Source organism: Pan paniscus, chromosome 2 (assembly GCF_029289425.2).
Source record: "Pan paniscus chromosome 2, NHGRI_mPanPan1-v2.0_pri, whole genome shotgun sequence".
In the NCBI taxonomy this organism is placed as follows: Eukaryota; Metazoa; Chordata; class Mammalia; order Primates; family Hominidae; genus Pan; species Pan paniscus.
Genome location: NC_085926.1, coordinates 165,461,805 through 165,481,951, shown reverse-complemented (window position 1 = coordinate 165,481,951; position 20,147 = coordinate 165,461,805). Strand labels below are relative to the sequence as shown.

Genomic DNA, 20,147 nt, shown 5'->3' with positions numbered 1-20,147 from the left:
TGGAACTGGAGGTCATTATGCTGAGTGAAATAAGCCAGTTAGAGAAAGACAAACTTTACGTGTTCTTACTTATTTGTGGGAGCTAAAAATTAAAACAATTGAACTGATGGAGTTAGAAGAAGAATGGTTATTAGAAGCTGGGAAGGGTAGTGGTGGGGGAGGTTGGAGAGGAAGTGGGTATGGTTAATGGGTATAAAAAATAGAATGAAGAGGACCTAGTATTTGCTAGCACAACAGAGTGACTATAGTAAAAAATAGTTTAATTGTACATTTACAATATCTAACATAATATAATTGGATTGCTTGTAACACACAGGATAAATGCTTGAGGTGATAGCTACTCCATTTACCCTGATGTGATTATTATGCAATGCATATCTGTATCAGAATATCTCATGTAATCAATAAATATATACACCTACTCTGTACCCACCAAAATAAAAAAATTAATTAGAAAAAATGAAAAAGAGGGCTGGTGTGGTGCCTCATGCTTGTAATACCAACACTTTGGGAAGCTGAGGTGGGTGGATCACTTAAGCCCAGGAGTTCAAGATCAGCCTAGGCAACATGGAAAAACCCATCTCTACAAAAAAATACAAAAATTAGTGGGCATGGTGGCGCACACCTGTAGTCCCAGCTACCCAAAAGGCTGAGGTAGGACAATCATCTGAGCCTGGTAGGCTGAGGCTGCAGTGAGGCGTGATCATGCCATTGCACTCCAGCCTGGGTGACAGAGAGGGACCCTGTCTCAAAAAAGAAAAAGTGAAAAAAAAAGGTCAGTGTCTTTTCAGCTTGTATTCTTGATATTTATCACAGTGCTTGGCACCTGGTAGTGCTTATTCAGTAGTTATATGTTGACAGCTTGAAGTGAAGACATATTACTTTGAGTCTAAAGTATCAAAGAAACTTGAGTGAAACCTTTTATGATGCCCTAGTTAGATTTAGCTGGCCTACTTTTTGAGATCTTTTAGCACTTTGTTTCATTTCCATTATTGAATTTAACACAATCTGATTTGGATACCGGAGCATTGTATATGTATATTGTATTTTTCATTAGATTCTGACCGCTTGAAGGTAAAGATTATTTGTTGAATTTATTTTTGTGTTTCCCAAGACCTAGAAAATATTAATGTATTAAATACATGTTAAATATAATATATGAAACAGTATAACTATCAACTAAATGATAGGATTCATAAGGTTAGGGCAATGTCTTTCTGGAATTATGCCATATATATACCAGGTCCCCAATAAATTGTAGTTAAATAAGAGAATCTTTATCAAATATAAATATGAAACAAGTATCAGATATTTTATCATTAAGACTTCCCCGAGAGGTTTTATAACGTAAAAGCAAGTGAAAAAATATCTTTAGAGTCACAGGTGATTATGTACAGCTATCATCAATGCTAAGACTACCTGGCCTCTTCCAAAAACAATTTATCTTTCTATTTTTGTTTTGTTTGCATTACATTATAATGAAGCTTGTCATGTTGTCTTTCATGTTAGTCTAAATCTATTTCACTTTAATAAATGCATCGTGATCTCAGTCTTTATGTCTTTACAACAAACAACAATGCATTCTGCCACCAGGGTAAGCCTCTGCTTTATTGCTGTCAAACTCTTTTGGATATTTTATAGGACTGGGGTTAAGTTAGAAAAAATGAAAACACATTATGTTTTCAAGAGCTTTTGATTGAAACATGTTTTGGTCAATGAATTGCTGAATTAGAAGATCTATAGACAAAGCGATTTAAATCTACAAAATTTTCTCCAAAAATGATCTGAAACTTCATTTCTTTTTTGGAAATCTTCTCTATTGCTATTTTCCAGTGGTGATTAAAGAGTTCAATTGTATTTTGCTTTGAACTCCTAAGCTGATTCTCTTGAGATGGCAGTCACTGGTGGTAAGGCCCTGTTGAGGGCAAGTAACTCAGTCATTTGGAGAGGAACCACCATGGGGAGTAAAAAAGATTTTTGAAGCCTATGTCAAACCTCTCTGCTGGAGACTGACATTCAGCCTGTGGGCCTAATTCAGCTTTTTCATTACTCCTAACTATTCTCCCCGAGGCCACTAATCCTGATTTGGTCAGCAGAAGCAAATCAGTTTGTGGCTTAATCCTTTGTTTGAGGTTCTGATTTTTCTCAGAACCTGGCTTCTATATTGTAGACCTATGGTTGGTAAGAACAATACAATCAGAATTTTGTCTTACCATTTGTCTTCTTTTCTTTTTTCCACACTGTTCCCCACCCCGACTTCCGTCTATCCATCCAGAAACAAAGGATTTTCATTTAAAGTACACCAGTAAATGGATTAATGCCCTCCTATAAAAATTGCAAATGATGAGGAAGCATGTAGTACAAAAAGTAAATATTCCTTATGATCATTTCCCCTTCAAATCCATTTCTTTCCCAAGGAATAACTATTATCAACCCTAGATGTGTATCTTCTTATATTGTTTTGCTATATACTTACTATGTTATACATAATAATGTATTATAATAATATGTCATTATAATAAAATACAACTTTATTTAATGTTATTATATGTATTATCCTTTGAGTGTGAACAAATACAGGGTAGTATTTATTATTAGTTTTTATGTAAATGGTATCATATGACACATATTTTTCTACAATTTGCTTTTTCCTAAACAGTATCTCTTGAAGATCTTTATAGATAGACATATAGATACACATATATCTGTATTTTTTGGCTATACAGCAATTCTTAGTATGGATGGCCATAATTTAACTACTTAATCACCTGTTGATTAAAGGAGATATTGTTTCTAAGTTGTTTACCTTTGTTAGCCATGACACACACACACACACACACAAACACACACATGCACACTTTTAAGACCTCTTAGGTTAATTTTTTTGTAATAAGTTTCTAGAAGTTATGCTATTAGATCTCAAAGGCTTTACATAAATATTGCCTATTACAGTGAAGAAATGTTGTACCAATAGGCATGCTCATGAGGGGTATATGAAAGTGTCTGTTTTCTCATATTCTTGTCAGCAGTGAAAATGTGTTCATTTTTGTGTGTGAACCTGATGAACAAAAACTAGGGTGAATTTCTTTTACAAATATTTATTGGCCATTTATAGTTCTTGATTTTTGTGCAATATCTGATCATGCCATTTATCTAAGGAAAGCATTTCTTAGACTCAATATTATAAATATTTAAAACTTTTGAATGAAAAAAACAAAATTTAAAAATGTGTGCTCTAAAGAGGCAAAATATTTGCAATGTATATAACAAAGAAAAGATAATAAAAAATGTTAAGCTATTACGATCAAGAAAAAGATAGTCAAGACTGAAAAAAATGAGTCTAAGGAATGATTTTCTTTATGGCTCTAAATTTGTGTCTAGCTTAGACACAAAATATTTTCCACATCTCCTATTTGTAAGTTATTATAAAAATATTCTTTATTTTCTGCTAATACTTTTTCTATTGTTGATTATTTTTTGCATTTAACTTTATGGTTCATTTTTGTGTAGATTTTTTCTACAAATGGTTGCCTAAGGTTATTTTTTGGATAATCTGTCTCTCCTACTGATTTGAAATGCCATTGTTATCATCATCTGAATTACTAAATATACATGAATTTGTTTGTATATGCTTTATTCTTTCCATTAATTTACTTGTCTTTTCCTATGCTAATATACGATGGTTTAACCATTCTCTTTTTTGTGTACTTTGATGCCAGGTAGGGTAATTCCTACTTATTGTTTTTCTTTTTCCATTTGAACTATCCTCCAACATATTATCCTTCCAAGTAAATTTTAGGATCAGTACAAATGTCCCATTCCCATGAAAAGCCCTATCAGTATTTGGATTGAAATTTCATTAAGTTTGGTAATGTTTGACATCTTTAAGATATTGAGAAAGAGCTCTCAGTATTTCTCTGTTTATTCACTCTTCACTATCTTCCATAAAAATTGCATGCTTTAATTTACATCCCATTCTATGTTCAGATTTTTTTCTCCATATTTTAGGAGGCATTCTTATCATATTCTTGACTTTCTTGAGGTTGTTTCTAATGGAGAGGAGGCCACTTTCTATATTACTCATACACTGGGTTTTAATTTCAACTAACTTTTTTTCTAAAAGGTTTTCTTGAACTCTCTTGTAATTTTGGATAGTCTCTTGTTGCTTGTTCATTTAGGGGATTCTGACTTTTAGCTCTTTAATGTTGTACCTAATTATTTTACATTCTTGCTTGTAATGAGAATATCTGGAGTTCATTGTGTTCTAAACTTGATATTTGCTATTCTGGTGATTCTTCCTCATAGTGATTTGTTTCCTTTTATGCTTGATTATCTTTCTCACTCCCTCATTTTTTACTGTTACTAATATATAGTTATTCTGAGGAACTAAATTGAAGATGCTTTCTTCCAGAGAAGATTTGTGTTTGTTTCTGTAGGGTATAATGAAATGTGCAAAACTACTGTCTTGAGGCTACTGCATTCTGCATCTCAGTTGTCCAGTTTAACAGTCTCACCTCAATGGCTGTACCTTGCTATTGGGCCAAGGCTTAGGCTTCTGGTTGTAGTTCTTTCCTTTATGTCTACTGTTCAGTGTCCCCATTTTAAGTTTGTTTCTTTTTCCCTTGTTTTTTTGGACCCATGGAAATACTTCTTACTCCCTGAAGGCCCAGCAAGGCAACAGAAATTATGCTTTATTTTTCTGGATTTTTTTTTATAGAGACAGGGTCTTTGTATGTTGCCCAGGCTGGTCTCAAGCTCCTGGCATCAAATGATTTTCTCACCTCGGCCTCCCAAAGTGCTGAGATTACAGATGTGGCCACCATAGCCAGCCAAAAATTATGTTTTATTCAGAACTATATTTCTTTGAAGCAGGAAGACCCCTTACAAAAACCTAGTTTTTAATGATAATTTAATCGGAATTCTCATGCTGTAGCTGCTTTTGATTTTTTTTTTAAAGTTGTTAGTATAAATATTGAGTAAAAAAAGAATTTTAAATTTTAAAGAGTTTTAATTTACATTGTAAATTAAAAGAGGAGCTGTGATCTTTGAAAGTTAAAAGACATTTTTAAAGGCAAAAATTCTGTTAAGATTTTAATGTTATGTGAATAATGATAATTGCAAAGAATCAAGCTGAGATTTAAAAATTCTCCAAATGAACTTCTGTCCTGAAAAAAGAAAGCACCTTAAATGAAATGTTGGCATTAGTTAAATTTATTGCAAATTTGTTTCTCTCTCTCTTTCTCTCTCTCTCTATCTGTGTGTTTGTGTGTGTGTGTGTGTGTGTGTGTGTGTGTTTTGAGACAAAGTCTTGCTCTATTGCCCAGGCTGGAGTGCACTGATCTTGACTCACTTCAACCTCTGCTTCTCAGGCTCAAGCAATTCTCCTGCCTCAGCCTCCCATGTAGCTGGAATTACAGGCCTGCACTACCATGTCCAACTACTTTTTTGTAGTTTACTTTAGTAGAGATGTGATTTCACCATGTTGGCCAGGCAGGTCAACTCCTGACCCCAAGTGGTCTGCCTGCCTCGGCCTCCCGAAGTGCTGGTGTGAGCTACTGTGCCCAGCCTATTGCAAATTAGAACTGGGAAATCAATGAGATTTCTGCCCAACAATTCAGAGTTGTTAGACAATGTTTTGCCTCTTTTAAGGTCAATGAAAGAATAAACAGACACATAGTGGAAATTCGAGTCTTAGAGCTGTGTGTCTTCTCTCATTTCTGTTGAAGAGAACTAAAAAAAAAATAGTATAACTATTATAATAGTTATAGTAGCAATTTAAAGATAAACGGCAGAAGAGAAGATTTTAATTTCAAACTAGTATTTTAAGTTTGATTTTAGTCCTGGGAAAAAAAATAGCAAAAATCTTTTCTGAAGGAAGAAATGTTATATGACTTTAAGATAAAAATGTTAGCCAAGGTATTCAGTAGAATAGTTCTGCTAGCATACATCATGTCAAACAAAATTGTCTTTAAGCATTTACTGATTATGCTTTTGTGGATTACTGAGAGGCTTAACTTCTAAATAAATAGATTGTTAGTACATAAAAGTGTGTTCGGGAAAAGCAATGCCCTCCATTCCTGTTATCCTATTATCTGCAAGTAGGCTATCCATTTGTGTGGATTGCTCCTGGTGAGCTGGGCTGCTGCACTACTGTACTCAAAAATCCCCTAGCAATACACGCACACACACACACACACACACACACACACAGAAGCATGCCCACACTCTCCCTTTTTTCTTATTGTTATTTTATATCTATCTCTAATAGGATAACAGGAGTTAGTAAATGTTTGATAAAGCCAAGAGGTCTCCTTTAAATGGAGTCATCTGAGTCTGTTTTCTACTTCTCCTTCACTTTTATGCCTTTATGAGGAAATAACAAATTGTTTTATTTTCTGACTACTTTGAATTAAACATGTTGCTAGTATGTAAATAATACTGATTTGGATTTAAAAGTGCACTGAAAATAGATTTTCTATCCATTCACACATCTATTTATACCCCTACCTATATCTGTGAGTTATCTACTTATAAATGTAATATTTGTAGCACAGAAGAAAAGCTTTATTTCATTATTTACTTGTTGATTTATTATAGTTCTATGATGCCTGTGTGAATAACAGTGATTCTGTCCACCTCTGGCAGGGAGTAGGGGATTCTTCAGCAAAGCTAGGCTGAAAACATGGTGATGTCCTACATTACTTTGATTCAATCCTCACAATGTACCTTTTTTAATTCGTTTGAAATATTGTTATTTTAGAGTATTTAGATAATGGATTGAGTAATTTGACTACATTGTAGACAAATTTGACAGAATTCCAGAGTTGGTAGGGGCCCCTTCAGCAGAAAGATGAGCAAATGGAAAGATAAAAATCACATACCTGAACTGCCTAGGATGAAAACTAGGATTGGGTGTCTGGAGTCTCAGTCCATTGATTTCTAGGTCTATTGTGTATAAGTAATACAGTATTCACTTGTAATATTGCATTACTATAAGGTTAACGGTTAAAAGAAGATAAAGATTATGCAAGAAAATGTCATTATCATTATTTGATAAAGCTATATGATATTATTAATTATGGCAAAATGTATTTGCCTTAATATAAAATCATAAACTTAGGTGCTTATTCTTGTTAATCTACAAGTGAAGATGAAATACAGAGCCCCCAAACATGCCCATTCATGGACTTGACTTAGTAAGCCTGAGTTTAGACAGATATCACAAGTTCTCAGATATAATGATGCAAATAGATACAGATCAATTTAAATAAAACTTTGTGGATAATACAAATTAAAAAAATTATTCCATTGTAATTTTTAAGCTTAAAAGTTTGTGAATCTGTTTTTTCTACTAAAAATAAAGAAAACCCTTCTAGGATATCTGAAATGAAAATTGAAATTAAACATATTCCTTTCTGAACTGTGGTTTAATTCTATTCCAGAAGTCAACTTGAATATAAAAGAAGGTGAGAACGCAGGATTCTCAAATAATAACTAGATATTTAAGTGACATTTTTGTCAAAGGACTTGATTAATAAAACTGAATTAATGTGAGGGCTTTTATGATTAAAAGGATATAGACTGAATAAAAAAGAAGGAGAATACAATTACCTGGTTTAAAGCTAAGCTATGCGATATTACTAATTAAGCTGAGGGAAAGATTTCTTTTTCAAGGAGATTATCATTGACCTTAAAACAAAACAGAGAAGTTAGATATAATGCAAAGGAAATGCCTGGGAATAAAAAACTAATGTCTGAGCCCCATCCTCAGAGATTCTGATTTAATCGGTCTGGGAAAGGGCCAAAGCATAGGAGATTTCTTGAGCATCATAGGTGTTTCTAAAGTCAAGTTTAAGAACCACTGGCAGGGAAAATTAAGAACATAAGGGAGGTCATATACCATCACCCATTTTATGCTTTCATGGCTGTACTTCAATGCTGTTGCTTAATTCTCAGCAGAAAGCAAAATTAGAGAATTAAAGATGGAAGGTGGACTTAGTGGGATCGTTAGTTGAGAGAGTTTAGGGTTGCCTAGAAGAAGAAGAACAGTAAACATTAATTTAAAAAATTAACAAATGTGCACATTCTGAAAAAAATTTCTAGTTTTAATTGCTAACAACAAGAAGTAACCTGTTGTAGACTAGACAGGTTATGGCTCACCTGTTTTTAATTTATCATATAATTTATGTGACTAAATGTCAGTGAAATATCAAATCCAATATAAATTACTTAACAATGAAAAATGATTCTGGAGAAATTATAGTTCATCAATACTGTGGAGTTATTGTCAACGTGTATTCAACTATACCCTATATTATTATTATGACATAAAGTTAGTTTCTATTTCTTAGAAGGGGTCCATACTAAACAAGACAGGATTTTGAATGATGAAGACGTGATTATCATTAGTAATATGAGTATTTGAGAATGATCTAGATGTGTCTAATTTTATAACTGTAACATTCGAAATAAAAGCTTATCAATTCTATTTATATTTATAACAGAATTCATGTTTTTTAAGATAAACATTTCCTGGAGAGCTGCCAGAATGTTTTAAACAATTTTTAAAAATTTTTTTAGTGATGATTAAAAACCAGAATGAGTTCTTTAATAAAAATCTTTGGCAAGAAAACCCAATTTTCTCTATGAATATACATTCTTAGGGTCAGAGGGTTTGGTGATGTGGTTTACCAAGTAGAGACTGACTAGGTTAGTTCAAGCTTGTTATAAGGGCTGGTAGTTAGAGTAAATGGAGACATTACCCTATGCTAGAAGCATAATTATTTCTGTAAGATATTTTAAAAAGTCCCATAAAATTTCATTGTGGATTATGTGAGATCTGCAATTGGGTAAATAAATATGTAGAAGTGAGGCAGACTTTTTTGTGGGAGTGTTGTATTCTTGGGCATATCCTGTTTGATCTTTTCATCAATGATCTGGGTATAGACAGAGTGAGCCACAATCTTTAATTCAAAATATATTTATTGAACACTACCTATGTCTGTATTAGCCCATTTTCACACTGCTATAAAGAATTACCTGAGACTGGGTAATTTATAAAGGCATGGTGAGGAACTGACTCACAGTTCCACATAGCTAAGGAGGCCTCAGGAATATACAATTATGGCAGAAGGTGAAGGGGAATCAAGGGCCTTCTTCACATGATGGTAGGAGAGAGAATTGCGAGCAGGGGAAATGCCAGATGCTTACAAAACCATCAGATCTTGTAAAAACTCACACACTATCACGAGAACAGCATGGGAAATTAGGATTCAAAATGATATTGTCACTTGAAACTCTAGATCAAAAATAGGGAAAATTTTAGTCTTAATTAAAAAATATATTTTTGGAAACAGGATAGTAGACATCTGGCTTGGTTATTTGTTCCTGGGAATAATATATAGAATTTTGCTCAATTAAGACATCAAGGCAAGTGAAAAGCATGATGGAGAGGCTTAATCAGCTAACGCAAAAATAGACTGCTTTAAAGAAATCATAGCACCTGTAATGATTAGAACACACTGGAAATATTGGCTCCATTCTGGATGACTTGCTTAAAGCAGATCTTTAAAGATTTTTAGGTACAGATAGTGTTAAATTAGTGGGTCAATAATTAATGTATAAACATATTTAAAATAATAACAATAGGACTAAAAAAATTAACATGCTAACTTGGGAGAAATGGGAGGAGAAAGGGAGAAAAGGAGTATAAATAATTTTTCTTCTTCTTTCTGAGTCACTAGATATAGTTGTATAAAAATATATACGCCACACACATATATACACACACATGTGTGCACAATTATATTATTTAGTGTTGTGGAAAAAAATCATAAACAAGAAAGAGTAAAAGAGTAAAAGAAGGCCATCTCTAAGGATTGGGACTAGGGGTAGAATATATGGCTTGAGATAAAAGCCCTCTGGTGCTATTTGACTTTATACAATGGACGCATCTTACCATGGTTTTTAAAAGTAAACAAGGGCTGGATGACTACCCTCCCCTAGAGAGAAAGTGGAAACAAAGACATTGAGAGAATCAAGAGGCCACCATGGTAGGTGGTAGTGAGATCTGAAAACTGATATTGAAATGGTTGAAAGAATTGGGATCATTTAACCTGGAGAAAAGGGGTAAGAGGAAGCTTATGCAGGTGTGAGAAGAAGGTAGGATAGAATGAAAAGGTAGAAGAAGATTTCTTTGGCTGAACATATTTAATAATTACTGTAGGGATTCCTATCTTGTAGATTCCTAGGACCTGTTAGTATGTTTGTGAGGTGTGTCTATGTACCCAAATAAATTATATGTAAAATTGTACGTATATATGGCTGTGGGCTTTTGATGAGTTGGGATAGAACCATCATTTTCAATAGATTTTTTTCCCAAAGCAGTGTATGATTTAAAATAGGTTAAAAACTATAAGGTTGCCTGCCTTATGGGGCAATAAAGACTCATCTAAACAGAAACTATCTTTTATAGATAATTTAGAAATAATTTTCATGTTGGATAGACTAGTTTATTTGAAATAATGTTTTCTGCTTTTAGGTTCTAATATTTACACAATGAAAAAATAAAATAGACATAATAATAAGGAACATTCATTGAACGCATTACAGGCTGGTCATCATGTTAAGTGCTTGACATAGGCTCTCATTTAATTCTCATAGCATTAGGTGAGGTAGACACTACATTAAAAACTCAGATTAAAAAAAAACTTATTGGAGGTCCCCCTGTTAGTAAGGAACATAACTGAGATTAGAACCCAGGAAATCTGACCCTAGGTTACAGAGATAGGGTTAAGATAAAAGCCCTGTGGTGATTTTTGATTTTGTACAACAGATACATTCTACATGTTTTTTAAAAGTAAACAAGGTCTTGATGACTTGCCTGATACCCCCTTTTGGAGAGGTTTTTCACTCCCTCAGTAGCCTGTTAATTCTGTACCACTACTGATAGCACCAACACTCCCACCTGTGAAGCTAATCTTTCTGTTTTCTTCCTGGGACACTTAGTGTGACTCACCCTCTTTGAAATGAAGGGAGCCATGAGAAAATAGAAGAAAAGGAAAAACAATTTTTTAATGTCTATTGAATCTAAAGCAACCTATTTCTTGAGCAAGGATTTAGTGTTTGCCCTCTACTATCCATTGGTAAATGCATGTCATTTATGTGTCTTGAAGGTGTTTGAATGAGAATTTAATATCTGTGGTTATATGAACTTGACCTCATTTAATGCCACTTCTTTTATTTTACCAAAAATACATATATACATATATACACATACATACATATGTATACATATATATCTATCCACACATATATAGATATATGTATCTACACACACATATATACATATATATGTATACACACATGTATATATAGACAGACGGAGAGAGAACTGTATTAGTTTTCTATTGCTAGTGTAATACATGAGCACAAACTTAGTAGCTTGAAACAGCACAAATTTATTTTGTGTTCTGTAGGTTGGAATTTGACATGAGTCTCATCCTTTCTGGTGGCTCTGGGGGAGAAACCATTCCTTTGTCTTTTCAAGCTTCCTTGGATCATGGCCCTCTTCAAAGCCAGCAAGACTAGGAAGAGTCCTCATATTGCACAACTCTGATAATTTTTCTGCCTCCCTCTTTCATATTTAAAGACCCTTATGATTGGACTCACCCAAATAATCCAGGACAATCTCACCATCTCAAAGTCCCTAATTTAGTCATATCTGCAGAATCTCTTTTGCCACCTAAGATAACATATTCACAGGTTCTGGGAATTAGGACATGGACATCTTTGGGGGACTATTATTGTGCCTACAACAAACACTTACTAAATGCCAAGCCTTACACCAGGGACTGAAATAGAACCCAACCCCTTTCCTAGAGGAGCTTACAATTTAGGAGATATTTAAACAGGTGACTGAAATACAAAATAATAGGTGCTATGGCAGAATTGAGAACCAATTATAGCACTGTGGAGGAAACAACTGTCTGCCTGGTATTGAGGGAGAGCTAGAAAAAAAATTGGCTAAAAGATTACAATTATCTTTGACATATTGAAATGATTTTATCACTTTTCATCCAGGTTTTGAGACTCTGGGATATTCAACACCAGCTGTCCATCCAGAGGATAGCTTGTTCTTTCCCCAAAAGTCAGGACTTCAGATGTCTCTTCCACTTTGATGAAGCCCATGGACGACTTTTCATCTCGTTTAATAACCAGCTAGCATTGTTGGCAATGAAAAGTGAAGCCAGCAAGAGGGTGAAAAGCCATGAGAAAGCAGTCACTTGTGTTCTTTACAATTCTATCTTGAAGCAGGTAATGATGCTTTCTTTTCTTTCACTCTCCTAACATATCTCCAAGTCCAGAGGCTCATTTACTTAATTCAGTTTAAGGTAAAATGAAAGACAAATATAGTAAAGGCAAATATGGGAAGAAATGATTTAATAGCCATGTGCTTTTCTGCAATAATATACATTCAGGTGGACTTGGAGAATGATTTCATTTTCAGACAGTGACCACAGGAGCAGTGATAGAGTTATAAGGAATTACAGCATTCCAGCTAAAACAAAACAACCTGTAATATAATTGAACTTATCTTTGTTATCTGCTAGTCTTGAGCCAAATGCAAGTGAACCTGCTTGTAAAATTCCCTTTTATGAACACCATCTTCCGGTATCCCTGTGGAAAGTTCTGAAATATGCATGAAACATAATTAGCAGAGATCCATTTTGCCAGCATATTTTACACCAGTGGTTCACAGTGGCAGCTCAGAATGTATTCATAATAAAATGATTCAGTTAAACGTGATGCCACTTGGTATGCAGCACAAGTGTTGTTTGTCTCCCCACCAGTTTAATGACGCTCCGCAGCCTTGGCTTAGGGGACCACTACCTGCATCTCAATGAAGAAGCAGGGCTCCCCTGGAGCAGAGTTACTGCACAGACCACAGCCCTTCTTGGAGGACAGGGCGGTCCAGGCAGTGAAGCCAGTGAGCTCAGTGTGGGGCAGCCTGTGGGTATCATGAAGGGAGCAAGCAACATCAGAGGTTAGCCTGCTGCAGTGATCCCGTCAGGCCTGATGGTAACAGCACAGCAGGAGCCAAGCAGAAGCAAGTCTCCAGCTTACAGCCAATTAAACAGTAACTCAATCCATTCTTTCTTTTCCCTTCTGCAGAAGCTTCTGCATTCACATAGAAATGACTAGTGGAGATTTTGTGCAAGGGGTGGAAAGCCCTTTGTTAGTAATGAGTAGTGTGTCGTGTCACTATTTAAAACACTGTTTTCTGGTTATTCTAGGAGATAAAATCATTTAGAAAACAACTCATTTTGAATTCCATCTGCGGGAAAACATTTCCTGCTAAATGTTTTACTGATCTTTATGAAGGCAACCAGTTAATTTGACTCCCTGGTGGCCACTGAGAGATGTATTTGCTTCCAAGAGAACACTCTCCTGATTGAGATCTGCAAAGTTAAAATGCTAAATTTGTGTGTAGATGTTAAAATCCTATGTTGCCTGGCCATAAGATGAGCAATATTCCCTGAGAAATTCAGGAAATTAGACACAAAGAAGATCTGGATTTATTTGGGGCATAAAGACAAAGCCAAGGTAACTCACATGCATGCAACTTATAGGCAACCAAAGGACAACGTACATATGGTATATGATGTAGGATGTATCATTATATAATTGAGTTGAGTATTTACACCTCTACTTGCTGTGAATAACATAAATAATGATAAGCATTGTTATGTATGTAAAGCACATAGAGCTGTGTATCACATACATCAGCATTTCCTATTAGCTGCTGAGTTACAGAAACATGAACATTGTATGTGTTACAATTATAAAAATGTATTGCAGAAAAGTACAAAGAAAATATCACATTCCCATCAGTCAGTGATAACTTATCATTTTAGAGTAATTAGACAAAGCAAATAACACAGTTTTGAACAAGTGTCGTACCAAGAATGAAGAATTAGAGATTAATAAACTATAGTTTCTTGCCCCCAGTAGCTCAGGAAGATTCAACTCTTTAAGGGAAAATCTGGGTCCTAACCATAGTGCTGATGATTGTTGGACAGGTGCTCATCACAGGATTGTGGAATGAAAGAAGGGAAGGGAGACATATTACTAACAAGAAACAGTAGAACATAGTAAAATGAAGTAGAGGTAAAAACCGAAGTGCTTTTTATGGAGAGTGATTAATTCTGCCTGAGGCCAGTGTTGGTCACATTTCAGCAGAGCCCTGAAAGCTAACATCTCTAAAAGGAGGAGGAAGTAGTTCCAGACAGAAGATACAACGTGAGCACCTGCAAAGAAGCTTGAGCACTCACGGTGCATTTTTGGAGAGAGGGTTTATTTTGGTGCGGCAAGTTTGGGAATACTTCGCAGACATCGTGGGAGTTAAAGCAGTAAAGGGATCTTAGGAGCATATTGACGGCCATTTGTTGAATGTATCACTGTCTGGTCTTGGAAACATAAAGCATAGAATTGAGATTAAAACAATGTTTTTCACAGTGTGATCTTGGACCTCTGGGAGACTCAGATTCTCTCAGGGAATCTGGGAGGTCAAAATTATTTTCATCATAATATTAATTTATTGTTTGCTTTCTAAACTTTCACTCTCTCAAAAGTGTACAGTGGAGTTTTCTAGAGGCTGCATGATGTGTGTTGTGTGATAACAGCATTGTTCTTATGGCTAAGGGAATGTGTGCTCTTATATTCTTGTGTTTTAATGTCTCCCTATAAATATCTAATATGGTAAATACGTATAAAAATACAGATCTATCTATTTGTGTTATGTGTGTGTGTGTGTGTGTATTCCACATAAAGCTATTTGGATTCTTCAATACTTTTTAAGAATGCAAAGGAATCCCAAGACCAAAAGTTTTCAGAACTGCTGGGTTGGAAATATGTGAATTCAAATACTGGACAGACTGCTTAGCCTGTCTGAGCTTTAGTTTGCCAGCTTCTTAAAATGTGTGTGTCTGTGGGGGTGTAGGAATAGTAATGGAAATAGCACGTGCCTCCCTGGCATTGCCTTGTTAGGACTGAAATCTTGGAAGTGTCCTCTTGTCTCCCATGCTGCCAGCCCTGTAAGGGTCTTTCAAGTCCCCCATACCAAAGAGGGTGAATGTTGCTGCTTTATGACATCTCCTTTTCTTATTAACTTCTTAAGATTCCTTAATCTTTATTTTAACAATGTGGCATGTGATGACAAATGTTAGGAAGAATTAGAAAGGGGAGGGTACCCAGAACTGCAGTTTTTCCCTACCTCTGCTTCTCCTCAGGAATGCCCCTTGAGGTGGGAAAGTTGTTTATCCTCCTCCTTCTCTTCTTCGCCATTGCAGTTTTGTCTTGTAAACATTTAGTGGCAAGACTCAGCTTTGGTCCTCAGCTCCCTGAAGTCTCCAGAGCCATCTCAACCCACACTTACTTCTCCTCTTCCTGAGCATTGGTCGCATTTTTTAGTTGTTTTCCCAGTAAAACACTTAACTAAACTTATTTCTCTCTCTTCCTATGTTTTTGGTGTGAGGGGAAGATCCTTTTGTTCCATTTTTGTATTTTCCCACAGCTCCTAACACTGTTCTGAGCACAAAATGAATGCTCGACTACTAGGCATGATAAATTATTGCCATTTTCCATCCCAAGTGTAACAGAAAGCAATGCTTTTTCAGCCCATGGTCTCTTGATCTTTGGTTATTTGGCTTGGTGTCTTTCTTGAACATTTTCCCTTTGCTTGAATTTAATGAAAACCTTCCCTTCTGTTGTTATTTCAACATGTTGCCTACACTTTATTATTTCCTTGTATTTGGACTCCAGTGGGGACCCAATATAATTCCTATATAAAAGCAGCTTGGGACATTTCCGTGACTTTTATTTATCTTCCTGTCTTTTGATACCCTTGAATCCTAGTCTGGGAAAGTGGTGTTAAGCCATGCAAAGCCTTTTAAAGGAAATCATATACTTTATTTCACCTGGCAAAGTTTGCCCTCCCAGCCAGCAGCAGAACAAGTTGGGACTGGATGAAGGAGTCCCCTGGAATGTACAATTTTGAAAGAATTAAAGCAATCCAATATCCTGGAGACAGATCTAATGAACCATCTTTGCACTCAGTTCTTAAATGAAGCTTTTTACAAGAAAACAAAACAAAAAAACACTCATGAATTTAGGAAACTTTAAAACATGTATTTCTAGACATATAAACTAGAATGGATAATATACTTGTGTTATCACTATGATTCTCATCCTAATGATGTAGGTTGATGTATTTTTGTAAAATAGATAATGTTTCAGTTTGTTGGGAACCTTGGACACATTTATAATCAAGCTAGACATTTAGGTGTCATCAAATTTTAATAGAGTAAATGGTATTTACAATTTTTCTTATCAAAATAACTTTTTTGGTAATTGCATGCAAAATGTTACATGATTATTGTAAGAAATTAAAGCAATGCAGTAAAGCTCAAATACAAAACTATTGCTGATATCAACATATTCTAAACATCTTTCTCTGCATAGACTATTTTACATAAACAAGGCTCTGTAACATACTTTTCTATTCAATAATATGTTAGAATATATTTCCTTGAGGCTAAATGTAGAACTACTTTATCATTTTTAAAAGGCAGCATAGTAGCCCATTCTATATATGTATCGTAATTTACTGATCCATTTCCCTTGATGTAGACTTCACTATTATGACTTTTTTGTAGATAAATACACTTATATTTATGACTATATGACTCTCTTCAGGGTAAATTCTTAGGAGTAAATTTCTAGGCTAAAGGATATGCAATATCAGATAATTTGATAAACAAATTGCCCCCTAGAATCTTACTTTTTTATCCTGCTTCTAACCTCTAATATATTAATCACATACTTGGTTACATGAAGAGATAGGTCAGACCGTGCTCACCTGGCTTATTCCGAGAGATCTCCTGAGATTCTCTTTGGGGTTTTTCATAATCCAGAAGCATGCTGGCTTTGCAAATTTGAATACTAGACCCTCTTCACTTTATCTGGAGTGATGCTGTTTCTTGAGGCTTGATTATTACACTATCTATCTACAAACTACCAAATTATTTATTAAAAATGGGGGCTGGTCCAGGTCACAGCCATAGAGTGGTGCCCTTACCTTTGGTTGCTTCAACATTCACTGACAAGCAAATATTTACCATCTTTTTTTTTTTTTTTTTTTTTTTGAGATGGAGTCTCGCTCTGTCTCCCAAGCTAGAGTGAAGTGGTGCTATCTCGGCTCACCGCAACCTCCGCCTCCTGGGTTCCTACCTCAACCTCCTGAGTAGCTGGGATTACAGGTGTGTGCCACCATGCCCGGCTACTTTTCATGTTTTTAGTAGAGACAGGGTTTCACCATGTTGGTCAGGCTGGTCTCGAACTCCTGACCTCGTGATCTACCCGCCTTGGCTTCCCAAAGTGCTGGGATTACAGGCGTGAGCCACTGCACCTGGCCTTATCATCATTTAATTGCAGCTTTTTGTTTCTTTGCTGTGACACAATATAAAAATATACCAAAGGTAAACACTAAAAAATTTTCCTGTTAAAAAATTCCATTATGTATACATGTATAGCATCTGTACAAAGTTATTATCTATGCCATCATATTCAAAATTTTATAGTAAACTTTTCCACCCTTAACCTTATTTACAATTTATAGTTACCTTATCTTAATTTAGATTATTGCAGTCCAAACAGCTCTATGTATACATATGCATATCCAAAATTTATAATAAACATGTAGCCTTCCATTATTTAAAAAATGAGGGATGAGGTGTAATTTTCTCTTGATAGCATATCTTTTGTCCTCTTTTCTGCACAAAATTTTTTGGAAATTGAGGGTATTTGGGAATCCAAACAATTCAGTTGGTGGTTCCCTTGGTAATTGTAAAATTGGAGAAAAGAGGACAGGCTTGAGGGAAATTTATCTCCATCGTACAAGACAGTCTACCTTTTCAGGGCTTACATTTAGTGCAAAATCCATGAGTTTCTTTTTTGAACAGAACCAGATTTACACAATGAAAATTTTCTCCTTTCCTGCCTCATTGCTGGGCACCAAGTGACATCCATTCTGTCAATACAGTTGTGATTTTTTTTTTTTTTGCTAGCTTAAAGCTGTAATTGGTTATATGTCAGTTCTGAGGCTGTGTGCTGTAGTCACTTGATGGAAACATAAGAAGTTCCTAGTTTTAGAGGTTATACTAAAACATACATGTACATGCACACATACATGTACGAACAGATACACATTTATTTAATGTGATTAGTTTGGAAGAAATAACATGTTTACATGTTGAAAAATTCAAAACAACAAAAAGATATGTGGCATATATTTTCTCTTATCTTCATGCCACTGCCTACTCAGTTTCCTGTCCTGTAGACAACCAGTTTTACGACTTCCACAAACAATGTTTAAGGGCTATTCTACTCTTAAACAAGTGAATATATATTTTTCTTTATATAGACAGTTGATCCTTCAACATCACTGGTTTGAACTGCGAGGGGGCACTTGTATCTGATTTTTTTTTTTTTTTTTTTGCTGTGTCCAGGCTGGAGTGTAGTGGCATGATCATGGCTCGCTGCAGCCTTGAACTCCTGGCCTCAGGTGACTGTCCTGCCTCAGCTTCCTGAGTAGCTGGGATTACAGGCATAGGCACTGTGCCCAGCTCCACATGGATTTTTAAAAATGAATATATTGGAACTTTTTTTGGATATTTGCAACAATTTAAAAAAATACAGATACATTGCCCAGAAATATAAAAAAATCAAGAAAATATTATACATAGAATGAATGCATAAAAGATATGTATGTACTAGCCTATTTTATTAGTTAGTACAATAAAATATACACAAATCTATTACAAAAAGTTAAAATGTATCAAAACTTACGTATTCAAACACAGACTTGCAGTCAAGAGAAATGTAAACAAAAAGATATAGTATTAAATCATAACTGTGTAAAATTAACTGTAATACAGGCTGGGTGCAGTGGCTCATGCCTGTAATCCCAGCACTTTGGGAGGCCAAGGAGGGCGGATCACGAGGTCAGGAGTTCAAGACCAGCCTGGCCAACATGGTGAAACCCCGTCTCTACTAAAAATACGAAAAAATTAGCCAGGCGTGGTGGTGGGTGCCTGTAATCCCAGCTACTCAGGAGGCTGAGGCAGAGAATTGCTTGAACCTGGGAGCCAGAGGTTACAGTGAGCTAAGATAGCACCACCGCACTCCAACCTGGGTGACAGAGCAAGACTCTTGTCTCAAAAAAAAAAAAAAAAAAAAAAAAAATTAACTGTAGTACATACTGCACTGCTGCAATGATTTCATAGCCACCCCCTGTTGCTGTTGTGGTGAGCTCAAGTGTTGCATTTGTTTAAAATGCCATGTGATACTTATCTCCAAATGAGCAGTTGCTCTCTACATTAAATTACCCATCTCAGTAAAATGTGATCTCTTGAGCTGCTTGCATATTTCTTATCTTGTTTATTGCAGTACCATAAACTTTGAATAATACCATGGAACTCATAAGAAGTGCCACTAGGGATGCTGTGAGTACTACCAAGAAGCAGAGAAAACTCATGGCATTGCAAGAAAAAGTTGATTTGCTTGATATGTACCATAGGTTGAGGTCTGCAGCTGTGGTTGCTTGCCATTTCAATATAAATGAATCCAGCATTAGGACCACCATAAAAAAAGAAAAAGAAATTAATGAAACCACTGCCGTAGTTACACCAGCAGGTGAAAAAACCATATACTTTTTTTGTGAAATACCTTTTTACCTCGTATTGAAAATACAGGTCTTATGTGGGTGCAGGTTGCTATAAGAAAGGCATACCTATAGACTAATATGATAAGAGAATGAGCAGTTATTATACAATAATTTAAAGCAAAAGAAAGGTGAAATATCTAAAGCTGGAGAATTTAATGCCAGCAAAGGATAGTTTGATAACTTTAGAAAAGAATTTGGTACAAAAAATACCAAAATAACAGGAGGAGCAGATTCTGCCAATCAAGAAGCTGCAAATGAGTTCCCAGACACAATTAAGGAAATAATTGAGAAGAAAGGATTGCTGCCTGAACAAATTTTTTAAGCAGATGAAAATGCCTTTGTTCTGAAAAGAAAAACGCCACAA

At 35.3% G+C, this 20,147-nt stretch overlaps 1 protein-coding gene across 1 annotated transcript in view; it reads left to right on the top strand.

Annotated features, from left to right (window-relative positions):
* The window catches only part of WDR49 (WD repeat domain 49), a 182,063-nt gene that overhangs the window by 72,373 nt on the left and 89,543 nt on the right, over nucleotides 1–20,147 (top strand). Inside the window, exon 8 of the mRNA XM_034957691.3 lies at nucleotides 12,082–12,315. Coding sequence (XP_034813582.1) covers nucleotides 12,082–12,315 — 234 coding nt within the window. The remainder of the gene's footprint in view (nucleotides 1–12,081; nucleotides 12,316–20,147) is intronic.